General features: G+C 39.7%; 1 protein-coding gene across 1 annotated transcript in view; it reads left to right on the forward strand.

The window, feature by feature from the left end:
• CCDC170 (coiled-coil domain containing 170) overlaps positions 1-17656 on the forward strand; it is a 76859-nt gene that overhangs the window by 18308 nt on the left and 40895 nt on the right. Inside the window, exons 2-5 of the mRNA XM_063098374.1 lie at positions 7537-7665; positions 8993-9249; positions 13376-13520; positions 16304-16489. Of these exons, the coding sequence (XP_062954444.1) occupies positions 7537-7665; positions 8993-9249; positions 13376-13520; positions 16304-16489 (717 nt within the window). The remainder of the gene's footprint in view (positions 1-7536; positions 7666-8992; positions 9250-13375; positions 13521-16303; positions 16490-17656) is intronic.

Here is a 17656-nt window from a genome sequence, read left to right on the forward strand (position 1 = left end):
TTCCATTGCTTTTATACTTAGAAAGTCTGCAATGGTCTGAATGTTTGTATCCCCCCCAAATTCATATGCTGAAATCCTGACCCTCAAGGTGACTGTATTAGGAGGTGGGACCTTTGGGAGATGATTAGGTCATGAGGGTGGAGCCCTCGTGAGTGGAATTAAGCTCCTTATAAAAGCTCCCTTGCCTCCTCTACTATCTGAGGACACAGTGAAATGGTGCCTTCTATCAGGAAGAATGACCTCACCAGATGCCGAATCTGTCAGCACCTTGATCTTGGACTTCCCAATCCCCAGAACAGTGAGAAACAAAAATTGTTTTTGAGGGGGAGCTCTTTAAAATATAATTTAAAACTATTTTGTGCAAGTACAATATATTAATTTTAAAAGTATAAAATTTTATCAGCTATTAAAGCATTTGCAAAAAATTTCTGTTGTTTATAAGCCACCAAGTTTATGGTATTTTGTTGCAGCATCCTGAACAGACTAAGACTAAGTCCTTCTCTTAATAAGATAAATATTAATTTATAGTACTATCTATGACTTTTTTTATATTCAGTGCTTTAAGTCTGATTTAAATTTATTTTGGTTTATAATGTGTAGTACAACTCTCACCTTTCTTTTTTTATTAGTAATTAACTTCACTATTAATGGACCAAAATTTTTTTCTCCACTATTTGTGATGCCTCTTTTTTTATATACTAAGTTTTTCTGAGGATAAGAAAATAAAAACTGTTCCTAAGCTTTCTATTGGTTTCTCTGTTAATTTCCTGCATGAGTATCACATGGTTTTAGATATTTTTCAGAATGAGAATTTTTAAAAGGGCTTTTTAGTTTAAAAAATATACAATGCCTCTAAGCCACCTGTGATGGTTAATTTTAGGTGCCAACTTGACTAGATTAAGGAATACCTAGAAACCTGGTAAAGCATTATTTTTGGGTGTGTCTATGAAAGTGTTTCCAGAAGAGATTAACATGAGAGGCTCAGTGGACTGTGTGGGAAACCTTGCTTGCAATATGGGCAGGCACCATCCAATCCACCGGGAAGCCCAGAGAGCACAAAAACAGAGGAAAAGGTGAATCTCTTGCTCTATGTGCTGGATCTTCTCTCCTGTCCTTGGATGTCAGAATTTGACACTCTTCAGCCTTTGGGTTCCAGGACTTACACCAGCAGCACTGCTGGGCTCTCAGGCCTTTGGCCTTGGACTGAGAATCTCACCGTGGGCTTCCCTGGTCTGAGGCTTCCAGACTTGGACTGAGCCATACCACCAGCATCCAGTTTGCAGATGGCCTCCCATGAGACTTCTCAGCCTTCACAAGCATGTGAGCCAATACCCCTAATAAATCTTCTCTCATGTATTTGTATACACATCCTATTGGTTCTGTATCTCTGGAGAACCCTAATTCATCACCAAAGTTTATTAAGTTTAAAAAATTGTCTATGTGGGTACTTCTAGTTTGGAAATGGTGGGATCAGTTAGCATTTCTCCCTTCTATTCCTGAAAATGAGCCACAAACAACAAAGACAATGAGAAACAAATGTCATTTTTGACATGTCGAAGAGATGGCTGAAATCCCCAAATGCAGAATAAATGGAAGGCCTCCCCAAAGCGGAGGTGGGTGGGGGCCATTGAGCAGAAGAGCACATGGGAAGCACCACAGCTGCCGCCAGCAGGAAGGCCTAGGAAAGTCTGTTTTTCAAAGGTGAGTGGCAAACTCAGGGGAGTGAAGTTGAATTTTCTTGTTTGAAACAGAAGATGGAGGTGTGTGGACTGGCAGTATGAGTTTCTCTACACCTAATCAGTTCCAAAAAGTAGCAGAAGGAGTGTTAAATAAAAATCACACTGCCAGCCAGATGTGTAACAAGCTCTGCAGCTGCGGGCCGTGTGGAGAGCCTGCATCGTGATAACCCCCCAGGTGTGTCTCCCCATTGGCTGGAATGATATGTAGGTCCCATGAAACTGAACACAAAAACCCTGTGTCTTCAGGAAATTCCTGCTTGGCTGAAATCTGACTCTACTCTCCCACCCCTGCATGCACACAAACCTCTTCCACATAGCTGGTCTAGTAAAAGTCAGATCCTAGTGGGTAATTAAGGATACAACAACAACAAATGAGAACAGGAATAGGGAAAGTATGACAGATGAAGAACATTGTTTTAGTCCATTTTGTGTTGCTATAACAGAATACCTGAGACTGGGTAATTTATAAGGAAAAGAGGTTTATTTGGCTTACAATTCTGGGACAGCTGCATCTGGCATGGGCCTCAGGCTGCTTCTACTTGTGGCGGAAAGTGGCAGGCAGCTGGCGGGTACAAGCAGATAACATGGCGAGAGGAAGCAAGAGAGAGAGAGAGAGGAGGTGCCAGGGTCTTTTAAACAACCAGCTCTCGTGGGAACTAATAGAGCTAGAACTCACTCACTACCCCTTTTCCCCCAGAGAGAACATTAATCCATTCATGAGGGATCCACCCCCATGACTCAATGAGTTTCCAACACTGCCACATTGGGGATCAAATTTCCACATGAGTTTTGGAGGGGACAACACATCCAAACTCCATCAAACATCTACCAGAGAATTTGCTATGGAGCAAGTAAAAACTGTGACCAAACATTTAATCATGAATGAAAACAATTGAATACAGCCAACACTTACATGAAACGCATTCAGAAAGCAGAGATGCAGGACCTCAAGGAAGATATGGCAAAGAGAGAAGAGGAGATGAAGCATGATCTGGCAGAGCTCAGAAAAGAAACGGAGAAAGCAACGGAAAAATAACAGAAAGAATAGCAAAACCAAAGGTACCCATGGAGACAGGCAGGCATAGAGAAGAAAGAGAGCAAGGAAAATGAAATGGAGAAAAAGAATTAAAACAGAATAGGAAGAAAACAAACAAAACGGGACACATGCAAAAGAGATTAAGCACAGGTGTAACTTTGCACCAAGTAAAATAGAATAAACATTGGCAAAGCAAGAATACAAGTGCTACAAGGTGACACACGATGACATTAGTAATAGGAGGCTTTAACTGTTCTCTCAATTCACAATAGAGTAAAAGGATAGAAATTAAGCCGGGATAGAAATGCCTAATTAAATAATTAATAAAGTAGATCTAATTGATATATATTGAATTCCAAGCTCTAAAGACAGAGAATACACCTTCTTTTAAGTGCTCATGGGATATTCATAAAATTGAGTATTTACAAAAACCTCAATAAATGCCTTGAAGTAGAAATAATACAGACCAGGATGATGGTCAAATATGTAACAACTAGTACAGCAAGGATACCAAATAGACCCAATTCTGAACAGAGACTGGTCAGCAACACTGATGTGCATCAGGGAATATCAGCCCTAAAGGCAGACAATATTCTCTGAGCACAATGCAATAAAGAACTCAGCAACAAATGCAGAAAATAAAAAGCCACCACCACAACAAAGCACTTAAACAACTTAGGTCAAAGGTGAGGTCATACTGCATGGGCATGGATCCAACATTACTGGCGTCCTTATAAAAAAAAGAAAAAAGAGACACAGAGACAGAGACATAAGGGAGAATGTTATTTGACAAGGGAGGTAGAGAATGGAGTGATGAGTCTGTAAACCAAGGAATGCCAAGGATTGCTGGCAGCACCATTAGCTAAGAGAAGAGAGTGGAACAGATTCTTTCCAAGAGCGTTCAGAGAACATGCCTGCTGACGTCTTAATTTTGGATTTCTTTCTCACAACGTGAGAGGATAAATTTCTGTTGTTCTAAGTTTCACTTTGTGGAAGTTTGTTGCACCAAGTTTCCTAGGAAATGAATACACCATGTAACATAACATATTTACAGGTGAGGAAGGCATTATTCTGCCTATAACAAGATTAAATATTAGAAAACAGAAAAGTTATTAACATGATGTCCTCTATTAATAGATCAAGGGAGAAAAATCATTATCTTTATTGAGGTCAAAAAACATTTGATAAAAATTCACTCTTGATTAAAAAAATCTCTTTTTAAAATAGATATAGATGGCTACCTCCTTAACACAATAAAATGCATCTACCTCATCTCAAAATTGACCATTATGCTTAGTGGGAAAATACAAATAAATTGTCATGAAAGGTAGAAACAAGACCAAATGTTCATCCATTATTGCTATTACTGTTTAACAATGTTGAGAGGCTATTAACCAATACAATTAGTTAAGAAAAAAAAAATAGAGGCTTAACGATTGGAAAGGAGGAGGTGGAATTATCCTTATTTACAAACGATTTGAATGTTTACCGTGTAAAATCGAGGAGAATCAATTGAAAAATATTTCAAACAATAAGAAATATCAAAAAAAGTATCAAGGTACGTATTTACTATACAGGATTATGTAGACCGCATTTACGTTACCAACAAAAAAGAACCATAAGTTTATTTATACAATTAACGTAATCCTGATAACAATTTCCATAGGATATTTTGGAATTTGATGAACTGATTCTACATTTCATATGGTAAAATGAGCAAGTAAGACCAGTCATCAATATTCTGAAAAAGAAGCCCTACCAGATACTAAACTATATTAATGAGCTCAGAGCTGTCTTTCAAGCCCTGCTGCTGCTATTCATCTGCTTTTGTTCCCACACGGGATGTAGTCCTGCCACAGGGCCCTTGCACGGACTTTTTGCTATTTGAATGAGGCATGCTGCTTCTGCTTCAATACCTCTTGGCTATTTAATTCCCACTTAATCGTCACATCTTTAGAGAACTCCTTCCTTACACCTCCCTAATCTTAAATCAGTTTCCTTTGTCATCTGCTTTTTTTCTTTCCTCGAATTTATTTCAGTTTGTAATTATGCAATCATTAGTGTGGTTGTTTGATAAATGGTCTTTCTCTTATTAGACTGTAAGCTCAGCACCTGACCCAGAATAGGCTTTCAATAAATATTAGTGGTTGAGTAACCTCCAGTCTGCTGGACTGTGAAGGGTGATTTAGTCCTAGTAACTGTCTTCTAAAACCAGTAATCAAGAGTCCTCCTAACGTAGGCCCTGCTTCAGTGTCAAGGTAATGATATCTTAATGTATAGTTTCTCTCACACATGAACATTTGAAGATGCTAGTGTTTTGGTCCTGTAGGAGGTTGTAACCTCCTACAACAAAGGACCATTTTAAAAATAATTAATTAATTAAAAAAACTGACACATTGTAATTGCACATATTTATGGGGTACAATTTGATGATTTGATATAGATATATGTTGTATAATGATCAAAATCAAGATATTTAGTGTATCCATCATTTCATGCACTTATGAGAACATTCAAAAGCCTTTCCTCTAGCTATTTGGTAATGTGCAATACCTTCCTGTTAACCATCATCACCCTACTGTGCAACAGAACACCAGAACTTACGTTTTCTATCCTACTGTAACTTTGTGCACGTTGACCAACCTCTTTCCATCCTCTCATCTGCCTTCCTCCTCCCCAGTCTCTGGTAACCACTGTTCTACTCTCTGCTTCTATGATATATATATATATATATATATTAAGATTTCAGACATGAGTGAGATCATGCACTATTTATCTTTCTGTGTCTGGCTTATTTCACTTAACATGATGTCTTCCAGGTCCATCCATGTTGTAACAAATAACAGGATTTCATTTTTTTAATGGCTTAATAGTACTCTATTATGTGATATATATATATATATCTCACATATTTTATATATATATATCACTTTTAAAAAAAATCCATTCATCTGTTGTTGAACCTTTGGGTTGATTCCATATCCTGGCTATTGTGAATAGTGCTGCAATAAACATGGGAGTGCAGAACATACAAGGAACTTAAGCAACTCAACAGCAAAAAACCAAGTAAGCTGATTTAAGAATGGGGAAAAGACCTTAACAGACATTTCTCAAAATGAAGGGTCATCTCTGAACTGTCTTGTCTGACTCTTAATATTATATTCAATGGAAGCAATATTTTTCCATAAGAAGGAGATATAAAATAATGGTATGACTACATCATTTCCTAAAAAAAAGATGTTAGTCATTGAAAAAAATAATCATGGCCACTGGGGAACTTATTTTCCTAATGAATTTTACAAAATGGTGTAGCATACATACTACAATTCAAACCTCTCATAAGTGACCTAGATGCTCACATGGCCTCATTTAGAAAATATGGCTGTGGTGGTCAGGGTGGAGAAGCCCTTTCTGAATATAAATCTGAACAGGATGTGGTTCTCTAATGAGATTCAGTTAAACTTTTTATGCCTTCTCCCCAGGAGTACATATCTACCATCTTCTTGGTTGTGTTGTGATTGGCAAACACTGGCAGTTACTAAGTGCTCCGAAGGTTTTGTTTGGAATTTTGTGGATTGAAACACACTAGTCATGACAACGCTTGTTGTAAAGTTAAGGGCTTTAAGATATTTTCACATTTGTGAGTATATCAAACAGCAGTCACTGGCAGCTGAGTAGTCTCTGGCAGTCATAAATGGGTTTTACTGGTGTGTTCCCTGAGGCCACTTAGATATTCCAGGAAATCCTCCTTTATGTGACGTCTTTCATATTCCTTCAAAAATGAATGGCTTTCTTGTACGTCTTTCACAAAGACCACAGGCCCTAGAAACTCCATAGAGGTGGGTAGAGATATCTGTCCAAGCTAAGGAATCACTCTTGAAAGAGGCAGGTGTAAGGCATGAGTAGGACAGAAACAGGACCAGAGGTTACAGACTATGCTGCATAGGACAAACCCACCAAATCTGCTCTGCAGGTGTGTTTATTTGGCTCATGTGTGCTTCTTTTTTAAACATTAAATCAGTTGTAAAGCTGCAAAAACTAGAAATTTTTACTTCAATAAGTCTGGGTATATGGCTTGTCTTGAAAAATTGGAATGATTTGGCCAGACTGGGATCTGTACGGCAACCTCAGTGAGGTTGTTCTGAGAGCTGTTCCCTTCTAGATAGGCAGGGCTGTCAATGCACCACTCAGTCTCATGCATTCATGTGACTCACCTTCATGACCCCAAGAGAGGTTATGAGACTGAGAATAAAAGGCATAGTGAATAATTATGTAGGGGCAGCCTTTTTCGCTTAAATCATACGATCTCTTTGATAAACAAACAAGACACTTCATTCAACAGACAAGAGATGAGCTGGTCATCTTTGTAGTCCGGAAACAGAAGGACAATAAAACATGGGATATAACATTTCTTCTCTTCTGATAGTTCTTTGTTGGCTCTCTTGGTTGTGGGCAGATGTCAAATAGCATTTGAGTTGGGTGCAAAGAAAGTCTCCAAAGTGGCAAAAGCCAATTCTTAAATGCCAGATCTCACTACCATCCTGGGGTAGCACATCGTTTGCTCCTGGACTGCCTCCTGCCTCCATTTGAACTTTGAGAATAGGAAGGAAATGATCTGAACACAGTACTTCTCTGGGTAGCATTTTTGACACATTTGGAATACAAAGAATGCTCTGTCTTTAATCTTGCTTTGTGCAGCTGCACAGAAAAGATTGTTTAACACTCTTCTTTATATTTTGCCTTTTGGGGGAACTCTACCAGGAAACTTACAATCATCTTTTGGAAGTCCCATTCACTCGGGAGCAATTAAACCACTATCGAAATGTGGCTGAAAATGCTCGAAGTGAACTTGCAGCAACTTTGGTCAAATTTGAATGTGCTCAGTCTGAGGTAAGATTATGCATCTTTATCACTCAGAAATGGGCCTTTTAAGCTTATAAAGTGAAGCAGAGCTTAGAGGTGATTAGAAGTAGGACAGTAGGAACAGACTAAATTCTTCTGGCAAAGTTTATACTCACTCTTATTGTGTGCCTCTCCCCTGGAGGTTCTGAAAGGTTATGTGTTTGCTTTGCTGCAAAATAAAGTGGCTTGGGCTGGATTCTAGGTCTCAGGGGAGCTCTACAACCTTGAGACATCTGGGGGCATGTGAGGCCTTTGGGTTGAGGCTGCTTGGGCCTTGGAGAACTTTCAGCATTTCTCAGAATATCTTCCTTCCATGTGGATTGCTCACAATCTGGAGCTTCTAGGAGGGAATTCTGAATCCCTTGCCTGTGGTAGTTCTAATTGGCTGGGGAAATTCTAGGAAGATGATTGGGATCTATCTGTCTTCTAGGCTAGCCCAGGTCTGTAGTGTAGATTCTGAGAGAGTTTCTCTAAATTCATTCTGCTCATAGCTGGGCAGCCCCAAGGAGTCCTAAACGGGCCTGTAAGTTCTCATTAAGGCTGCCAAATCCCACAGCCAAGTTGAGTTGATCATGTGTGTGTGCGTGTGTGTGTGTGTGTGTGTGAGTGTGAGAATAAATGTATGCATGCACACTCACAGTTCCAAAAAAGTATGTGCATTTATAAAGTTTTCTTATAGGGAAGACCTGACATCTTAACGCAATAGGGCACATACATTGTTCAGCATTTTGATGTCACAGAATTCAAAAAAGTTAAAATGTTTCCTTTGTATAAATCCTGTAAGGATTTTCCTTTTCTCCTATATTTTCCCCAGAAATTGGAATATTATTTTTCTTTATCACCAACAGTGAGGGTCCAGAAGGCAAGTAGGGGAAATATAGTAATATATTAAATAGCTTGTTTTTCCTTGGGAAACAGTTATGGTCGTGAAATCACAATAGTGTGGCTTGTAGGTTCAGTGTTATATTGTGTATCAGCAGCAATAGCAGCAATATGGATTTAGAAAATGGTTTACCATTGCAAAATATTTTATTGCTTTTTGCAACATACACCACAAATGTCTCTTTAGTGAGACTAAGTCAACATAAGACATTGCTCAACTGGTTTTGAAAAAGACAGAATATGAAGTCCATTATTTAGGCATAATTTCCCATTTGATACCACAGATAAAATATGAAAAAAAGACAATAAAGTTGCATTAAGTCATAAATAAGTGAAAATTTAAATTATGGTTTTGGGTTTCTTAAAGTTACTTCAAACTTATACTGTAAACTTCCTTCCTCCCCCCCCTTTTAAAACTTCTTTTCCATGTTAGCTTCGAGACCTCCAATCCAAGATGCTTTCTAAAGAAGTCTCCTGTCACGAGTTGAAAGCTGAAATGGAGAGCTACAAAGAAAACAATGCCAGAAAATCGTCTCTCCTCACCTCTTTGAGAGACAGAGTTCAGGAGCTAGAAGAAGAATCAGCAGCACTTTCCACTTCTAAAATCAGAACAGAAATCACAGCCCACACTGCAATCAAGGAGAACCAGGAATTAAAGAAGAAAGTTGGAGAACTAGACGAAAAATTACAGTAAGGATACTGCAATACATTTCTCAGCTTAGCTAGTGTTAAAATACTACCTTCTGATAGTATTTAGGTCAGGATGTTTAGCAGGATATATGTCTGAATGTACTGGCATTTTGTATGATTTGGCCCCAAATCTTAATTTGAAAAAAAAATATTATTGATCTCAAATTTCTTTGGGTATTTGAATAACTGTCCCAAGCTCATTTATACATGTCATCTAGAGTCTGAACAAATATAGCATCACCCTAAGCATTTTTATGCCCTGTCCACGAGGGCTCTAAGTGTTTATATACACAATTAGCAAGAGTTCCTCTAAGTAGTGGCTTAACTCTGAGGTGGTGGAGTAGTGCACAGAAGGAGGCATTTATCCAGAAGCTAGTTATAAAAATACTCCAGAAGCCATGCTGCTCCAGACCCCCCGAAGCGCTTCTCGTTAGGTTTTATTGCCACTTTATGTAGAGAACTCATCAAACCTGGGTTTCCCGCACTTAGTTCTGACAAGAGGTGGTTATTGATGCAAAATTGGGAACTAGTTGTTTCCAAAATGTATTTAAAAATTGTACATATGACCTAAATATCTTTATTAATAAGACACTTGATATTTATTTTACTTATTCCATCTTTAAAAAAAATAACCCAACACTTCCAGCTCTTGTCCTCTTTCTCTCCTTCCATTTACAGCAAAACTCCTGAAATGCAGTATGTACTCACGGTCCCCGATTTCCCTCCTCTCCCCTCTCCCTTGAATCTGTTCCCCTGAAACCACTTATTAAGGTCACAGTGAGCGTACAGTGCAGGCTGGATGGTCAGTCTTACTTACTTGACCTGTCAGCAGCATTGACCACAGCTGAGCTCCTGGTGTTCCCACAAAATCTTCCTGCACTTTTCTTCATTTCATTTCATGGTAATTCCATTATTTGAGTTGATCAGATCAAAAATCTTGATATCATTGTTGTTTCTCTTTCTCTTTCACACTCCATGTTCTTCAGTGAATCTCATCATATCTATCTTCAAAATAAATCTAAATTCCAACTGCTTTCCAATGTCACCTTTATTGCCACTAACTTGGCCCAAGCCACTATCGTCTGTCATCTAGGTAATTGCCCTAGGTGTTTGTTACAGCAGTGCTGTAGATTGTATGCCCCTCACACCCCAGCCTCGTTGAAGCTTAAATCTCTGCTATAACTGTTGAGGGGAGAAATCCTATTACAATAATTGAAAGGTGGGGCTTTGAAGAGGTGATTAGACTGTAGGATGATGCCATAGTGAATGGATTAATAATCGTGGTCAGGGGTATAGTTCTGAGGGCTTTAAAAGGAAAGTACATGAGGAACTCTCTCTCTCTCTGCTCTGCCATTTTCTGCCATGTGAGACCCTGCAGTGCTGTAAAGCCACCACCGAAGAAGACCCTCACCAGATGCGTTCCCTGGACTTTGGACTTCCCAGCCTCTGAAACTGTGGGCAATAGATACTGTTTTCTTACAAATTACCCAGTTCTGTGCATTTTGTTGTTATAAGCAACAGAAATGGACTAATACAAGCAGCCCACTAGTACCAATTTGGTACCCACTCCTGGTACCGATTTCTGTCTTAGCCAGTTTTGGCTGCTATAACAAAAATACCACAGACTGGCTGGCTTAAACAAGAGAAATTTATTCCATTCCCCAGTTCTGGAGGTTGGAAAGTCCAAGATCAAAGTGTCAGCTGATTCCGTTCCGGATGAGGGTGCTCTTCCTGGTGTGCAGATGAATGCCTTCTTGCTGTATCCACACATGGAGAGAGATCAAATCTCTCGTGCCTCTTCTATGAGGGCACTAATCCTATTCATGAGGGCTCCAGCCTCATGACCTAATCACCTCCCAAAGAACCCACCTCCAAATACCATCACACTGAGGATTAGGGCTTCAACAGACAAATTCTGGTGGGACATAAACACAGTCCATTGCAGTGGTTTTCCTCCTTCTGTCTGTACCCCCTGCAGCTCAAGTGATTCTGTTAAAACCCAAATTAGATGATCTCAGTCCTCAGCTCAGAGCTCTTCAATGACTTCTCTTCTCACTCAAGGTAAAGACAAAGTGTTTTCTGTGACCTAAAAGGCACACCTAACCTGTTTGGCTACCATTCTCTCCCTTATTCTTTCCATTCTAGCTCACTGGCTTCATGCTGCCCTTGAACCTGACAGGCGCGACCCTGTCTCAGAACCTTTGTGTTTGCTCATCTCTTCCCCAGGCATTGCCGGCTGCCCTTGCTGCCCTTAGGTCTTCACTCAGGAGGCACCTTCTCAGTGAGGTCTTTCATGAGTAGCACATCTAAACTTTACCCCCCCAATATTTTCACCCCCCTTTCTGCTTAACTTTTCTTTCCAGTCCTTTTTATAACATACTGTATATTTCACATTTATTAATATTTTGATTATTATTCGTCTTTCCAACTAGAATGTAAACTCCATGAGGGCAAGGATCTTTTTGTGTGTTTTTACTACTGTGTCTTTAACATTTTTAATAGGACCTGGTGCACAGTAGGTGCTCAATAAGTATTTATTAAAATAAATGAGTAATAAAAATGATATATATTTATTATAAATTCTTTATGCAGAAAAATGCCAAGAAGAAATTAAAAATTATACAAAACCTTGTGATTACAGAGAGATATAATTAACATTTTTTCAATAGATTTTCAGATAGTTGTACACAAATGACATCATGTAATATACTATTTTTATTGGCTAATATGTTGCAGATTTTTAAAAAGTTATTCAGTATATCATTTTTAACAGCTCATTATGTTCCATTGCCTGAAATGTTGTAATTTACTCAAGCAACTCCTTTTACTGTTGTTCCATTTATGCACTTTGGTTAGTTCCATTAAAAAATTTACTATAAACCAAACTGCAGTGAATATCCACGTGCACTCATATTTTCACATTCATATTTTTCATATTTTGTGATTATGTGCTTAGGGTAGATTCCTGGAACTTTGTTGGGTCAAGTGAAATGCAAATAGATGTGGATGTACTTTAGAGACCTTTGGAATGGAGAAGTAAGATTGAAATCTTGGGCCTAATGTATAGGATCCTATGTGCAAATCAGTCAGAGCCATCGCATTAACTGTGCCTTCATGAGTCCAAAAGACTGAATAAGTATTCCCTTTCAAATGTTGAAAATAAGAACTCAGAGATATATTGACATCGGTTTTCTATTGTTATACATTTTTCTAAATGGAAATATGATATGCTTTTGAGTATATGCAGTTACATGATTTGTTGATCTTTGAATAGAGTGAAAGAATTTGCAGTAAACATTCGACGTGGTAAGAAGGGAGAGCAATAATCATATTTATTATCTAGGGTATTGAAAAAATAATGCCAAATGACTGAAATGATTCTAATGTGCCTTTAAACTGTGCCTATTTTTGATGATCTCTTAGTCTCTAACCTTTAAAGCATTAGAATTAGACCACGCTATTTCAACACACCTACCTGAGATTTGATATAAAATATCCATAGCAGACCATAAATTCCCTGATTTTCTTTGACTGGCCGATTCCAGTACTCTTTAAAGACTCTGGGTCTGTGAATACTAATAACGATGTCTGCTGGTGACCGAACACCTCTCTTTTCCAGAGTCAGGAACTTCCCCTGATCCTGATGTATTTTTTATTGTAGTTATGCTTGGCCCTTATAGATCACCAGATAATGTTTGAAAATAAAACTAAACTTGCTTGATCCTCTAGAACCAATGTAGAGACATGTTCCTGCTTTTTGAGGCCACAACGGAGGCACGTGGCTATGTGGATTGTGACCACACACATGACAAAGGGTCCATGTGTGATCTAGAAGTCTGCCTCCACTTGGCAGATCCTAAAGGGCAGAGAATCTATCCCCCTCCTATTACTAGGTCCAAGATGCCCTGAGGATTTCTGTACATTTCTTCAAAGTGTAGATGCCCTGAGTTTGCTTCCAATTTTTTCCTTTCCTTGTAGGGCTTGTGTGACAATAATTTGCTCTGTGTCTGGGAAACTGCTATATGTTGAAAATGACAGTTAGTTAGGAACTTAAGTTCTGACTCGGTTTGATGAATGTTATCTTCTGTGCTGTTCAACCCTGCTTTATTTGTAATTTGCCTGATAGAAAGTGTTCAAAGGAAAATGAAGAGAGTAAGAAACAAGTCTCAGAGAACTGCAGGAAACAGGAGGAATTTCTAACGCAACTTTGCGATTGCTTGGATCCAGACAAGAAGAATGAAAAGCTGCCTGAAGAAGATTTAATTTTAAAGGTGTCTGAATGCAGATTAAAAAGACTATAAATATAGTGATCATTCTGGCACATGGCATGAAAGGAAGTGCTGTGGTTGAGTCTGGGGGTGGCAGGTGAATGGGACAGCAGCCCAAGTATAGCATTCATTAGCTGTGTGACCTGGGACAAACCGCGTCACCTCTCTGAGCCTCACTTCCTGAGAGACTTCCATGCAGCCATTCTTAGAAGCTGCTGCTCAGCTGTCTACCAGTAAGCTTCCCCAGGGTCCTCTCTGCAAGCTGCAAGATGGTTTCACTTTAGGAAGTATTCCACTTTACTGGTGGGTTTTTAAATTTTATTTTTAATTTTTAGAAGATTTTATTGGTTATGCATATTCATGGACTACAGAGGTGACCGTCACCACTTCACTGATGGGTTTTTTTTTTTTTTTTTTTGACTGGTAAGGGGATCGCAACCCTTGGCTTGGTGTTGTCTGCACCACGCTCAGCCCGTGAGTGCACTGGCCATCCCTATATAGGATCCGAACCCAAGGCCTTGGCGCTAGCAGCTCCTCACTCTCCTGAGTGAGCCATGGGGCCGGCCCCAATGATGGGTTTTGATAGCTCAGGCCTATGGTCCACCTGACACCCTCATGGGAGCTGATGTACCTCCTCCTCCTGTCTATGGCTGACAGGGGACCAGGAGCTTGCTGTAAAAGTCCACTTCATGGTGTGGTTTGGGGGATTATCTTTCAAGCCAAGTGGTGGGGAAAAGAAAAGGGAATCCAAAAGCTCCTTCTTTTACCACATGCTTTCCTCCATCAGAGCCAATCTCTAGGTGCTAATGTTGGTGCTTATCCTGTATTAATTATGTCCTTTTATTTTCTCTATTTCCAATGCTTTGACATCTGGGGCCTTGCTGACCCAGGAGAGACTGCCCTTCCCAGAATCAGCCAATCCTCAGAGATAGTAAATGACTCATCTGGGGACATGGCTTTTACATGCAAACTAAACAGCCCAGAGCCCACTCCCCAGTCACCTCCTGTATCTGGCTCTTACACTCCTGGACCGCTATCCCGCTGCCCTAATCACTCCAGGACCAAATGCCAGACAGCTCTGGACAGTCCCTACATCCCAGAGCCACTGAACTATTCAAGCCAGACAATGCTAAGCCTACTCACCCTGCCTTGCCCATTCCTTGCCATGGAGACCACAATAAAGCATTTTGCCCACATTTCTCCTACTCCCTCTGCCTCCTGACTGACCCTGGTCCTTCCCCATGTGCCCCTGCATGATGTGGCATGCCCTCTCCTCCTGGGAATTGTTAAGTAACAAACTATCTTTTCAATGGCAGCTGTCTCCTAATCTGTTGGCCTCACCATACCTGAATAAAAATAGAGCCTATATTTCAAAACAAGTAGTAGGACTCTGGAGTTTTAGTACCCCAACCATCTGAGCAGGTGCCTGTCTTAAAAAGAGAAGCATCATTGGCCAAGATCAGGAAGTCACTGTCTTGATCAGGACTGAAGCCTCATTAGGGGTTCCTCAGAGAAGTGGAGCAAAATTGCTCCAATTTCAAAGCCATTCCTTCAGTTTTACGTGTCCCCATAAACACATGCACACACACTCCCAAGGAACCATGGTGGAAAAAGAGATATTCCTACTCATTGATTCGGTATTCATTCATCCATTTCCCAAATATCTAGTGAGTGCTCACCATATGCTAGATGCTGGGATGTCACAGTGACTGAGACAAGACTGTGTCTATGCTCTTCTCCAGCTTTCATGATCATCGGGTAAAGATGGTGGAGAAATAAATAACCATCTAACGTCATTCCATGTCATAAAATGTGCAATGAAGAAAAACAAATGAGGGTGCGGGGACAGAGAGAGAAGCAGGTCAGAGGCTGGGGTGCTGCTTTAGGTAGACCGGCTGAGAAGAGCCCCCCTGCGGTGGGGACTTTTGAAGGACATTGGTGAGTGAGCAAGTCAATGCCGGGAAAAGTGTGCAGGAGGGAGGGACCAGTGCTGAGCTGGGAGCAGGGAGCCACGCTGACAGTGTGCTGAGGCTAAAAGAAGTCACTTCCACAGACAGTGACAACTCAAATGATGACCCTGTCATGTGGGGTTTCTAGTCTTCTTGTAGGTGTCCACATGGCCCTATAGGTGAGCCTTGAGGTCAAGGAGACTGCCTGCTTTTATTTTCCCTGCTTGTGGAGCTTATACATCTTACAAATGCTCCCAGGAAATTATTCCAATACACAACATAGAAAGCAAAAAATCCTGCTAATTCTAGCCCCTCGTGATAACCACTCTTTGAGCATGTTATTCAGAATTTTTCAGTCCTTATATAAATTAGAAGGATATTAAAAAAAAATTGTCCTTCCTCTTTCTCTGTATTTCCCCCAGTGCCAGGTAGTGCCTTCTGTGCAATAGGCACCAGTGGAGTGGGCTGAATACAACTCCCCAGCTTTGACTTCTGTTTATAGCTTCTGTAGAGCTTCACCCCGCCTGGAGATTTTATCAGCCCGAGGCTTGCTGATATGTGTGTGTGTGGTCTGCCAGGAAGCTTTCGGCTTACTTCTCATCATTCTGGCTTTGTGGCCACCTTTTGAATAATTTTAATTTGACCACTGGGTCTGCACCTAACAACAGTGTTTAGAGGCTCCCTTTGAAAATGTGATCTTTTCAGTCCATGGAGAGAGAGTGTTTTTACTGTTTTTGTATGTTAATGCAGTCCCTGGGGTGTAGATCATGAGTTTCTTAGAGAAAGTGTATGAAATTATTAATTTTTATAGGACAGCTGTAATTGCTTTCTCCTCAGCTTAGAGAGCTGTGCAAGGAAAATGAAGTCCTGAAAGGACAAATTGTTGCTCTTGAAGAGACTATAAATGTCCATGAGATGGAGGCAAAAGCTAGCAGAGAAACCATCATGAGGCTGGCTTCAGAAGTCAACAGAGAGCAGAAAAACGCTGCCGCCTGCACTGCAGAGACAGGCAAGCTGAACGAGGTACGGCGTGAGTGTGCGCGTGCATCTGTGATCATGTTCATGAAGCAGAAACGGGAAAATGGATGTGCACCGCGATTGTTGACCACAGTTTCCAAAGGCCAATTTTAGCAGGAGGGTTGAGGTCAACCTGGGACTAAGTGACCTGACCAGGTCATTTGTTCTATATGGGGGCACTTTAAAAAATTTGTGGAAAAATAGAATTAAAAAGATAATATGGATCTTTCCATGAACATTTCCCATGAAGTACCCTTGTATATTTCTAATTGGAAAAAAAGAAATACAAAATACTTAAAAGTAAAGAATTTGCAGAGAGGTTGGCATACTTTGGTTAAGTTGTAAGAATTTTTTTTTTAATTTAAATTTTAAATTAATTTTTTTTTTTTTTTTTGTCTTTTTCGTGACCGGCACTCAGCCAGTGAGTGCACAGGCCATTCCTATATAGGATCCGAACCCGCGGCGGGAGCTTCACTGCGCTCCCAGCGCCGCACTCTCCTGAGTGCGCCACGGGCTTGGCCCTTAAATTAATTTTCAATTAATTTTTTGAACAAATCATCAACACATTTACAAGATACAAAATTCTAAATGTATAAAAGGTTTATTTGGTAGGAAATTTTTCCCTGACCCCCTTCCTTCAACCACTCAGTTCTCCTCAGAGGCAACCTCTATTAGCAATTTCTTATATGCCCTTCTGGAAATATTCTGTTCACATATATGCATATGTACCTTCTCTTTTTGTTTATTTTTAACACAAATGGTAACACACCACACATTCTATTTTTCTTTTTACTTACTTTGAACACAAATGGAAATATACTGTATACTGCTGTCAGTAAGCCTGCTGTGAATAATCTCACATCAGTCTTCATGTGTGAGGACATATCAGTAAGACAAAATCTGAGAAGTAGGCTTGCTGCATCAAAGGATACAAAAGATACTATAATTGTTAGAGATATTGCCACAGGAAAGTGACTTAATTCTAAACTTTTATTTACACAATGAATTGCCTGATCTTTTCAAAGTAGCTAGAACTTGTTTGAGCAAGGGAATTAATACTATACTTTTTTTTAACACTAAATAACCATTTAATCATATTTTTTAAATTTTGTGATAAAGAAATTAATTATGGATTGATAATAATAATCCGTTTTCAAAAGCAAAAATGAGCAA

This window comes from Cynocephalus volans, chromosome 5 (assembly GCF_027409185.1).
Source record: "Cynocephalus volans isolate mCynVol1 chromosome 5, mCynVol1.pri, whole genome shotgun sequence".
Classification (NCBI taxonomy): Eukaryota; Metazoa; Chordata; class Mammalia; order Dermoptera; family Cynocephalidae; genus Cynocephalus; species Cynocephalus volans.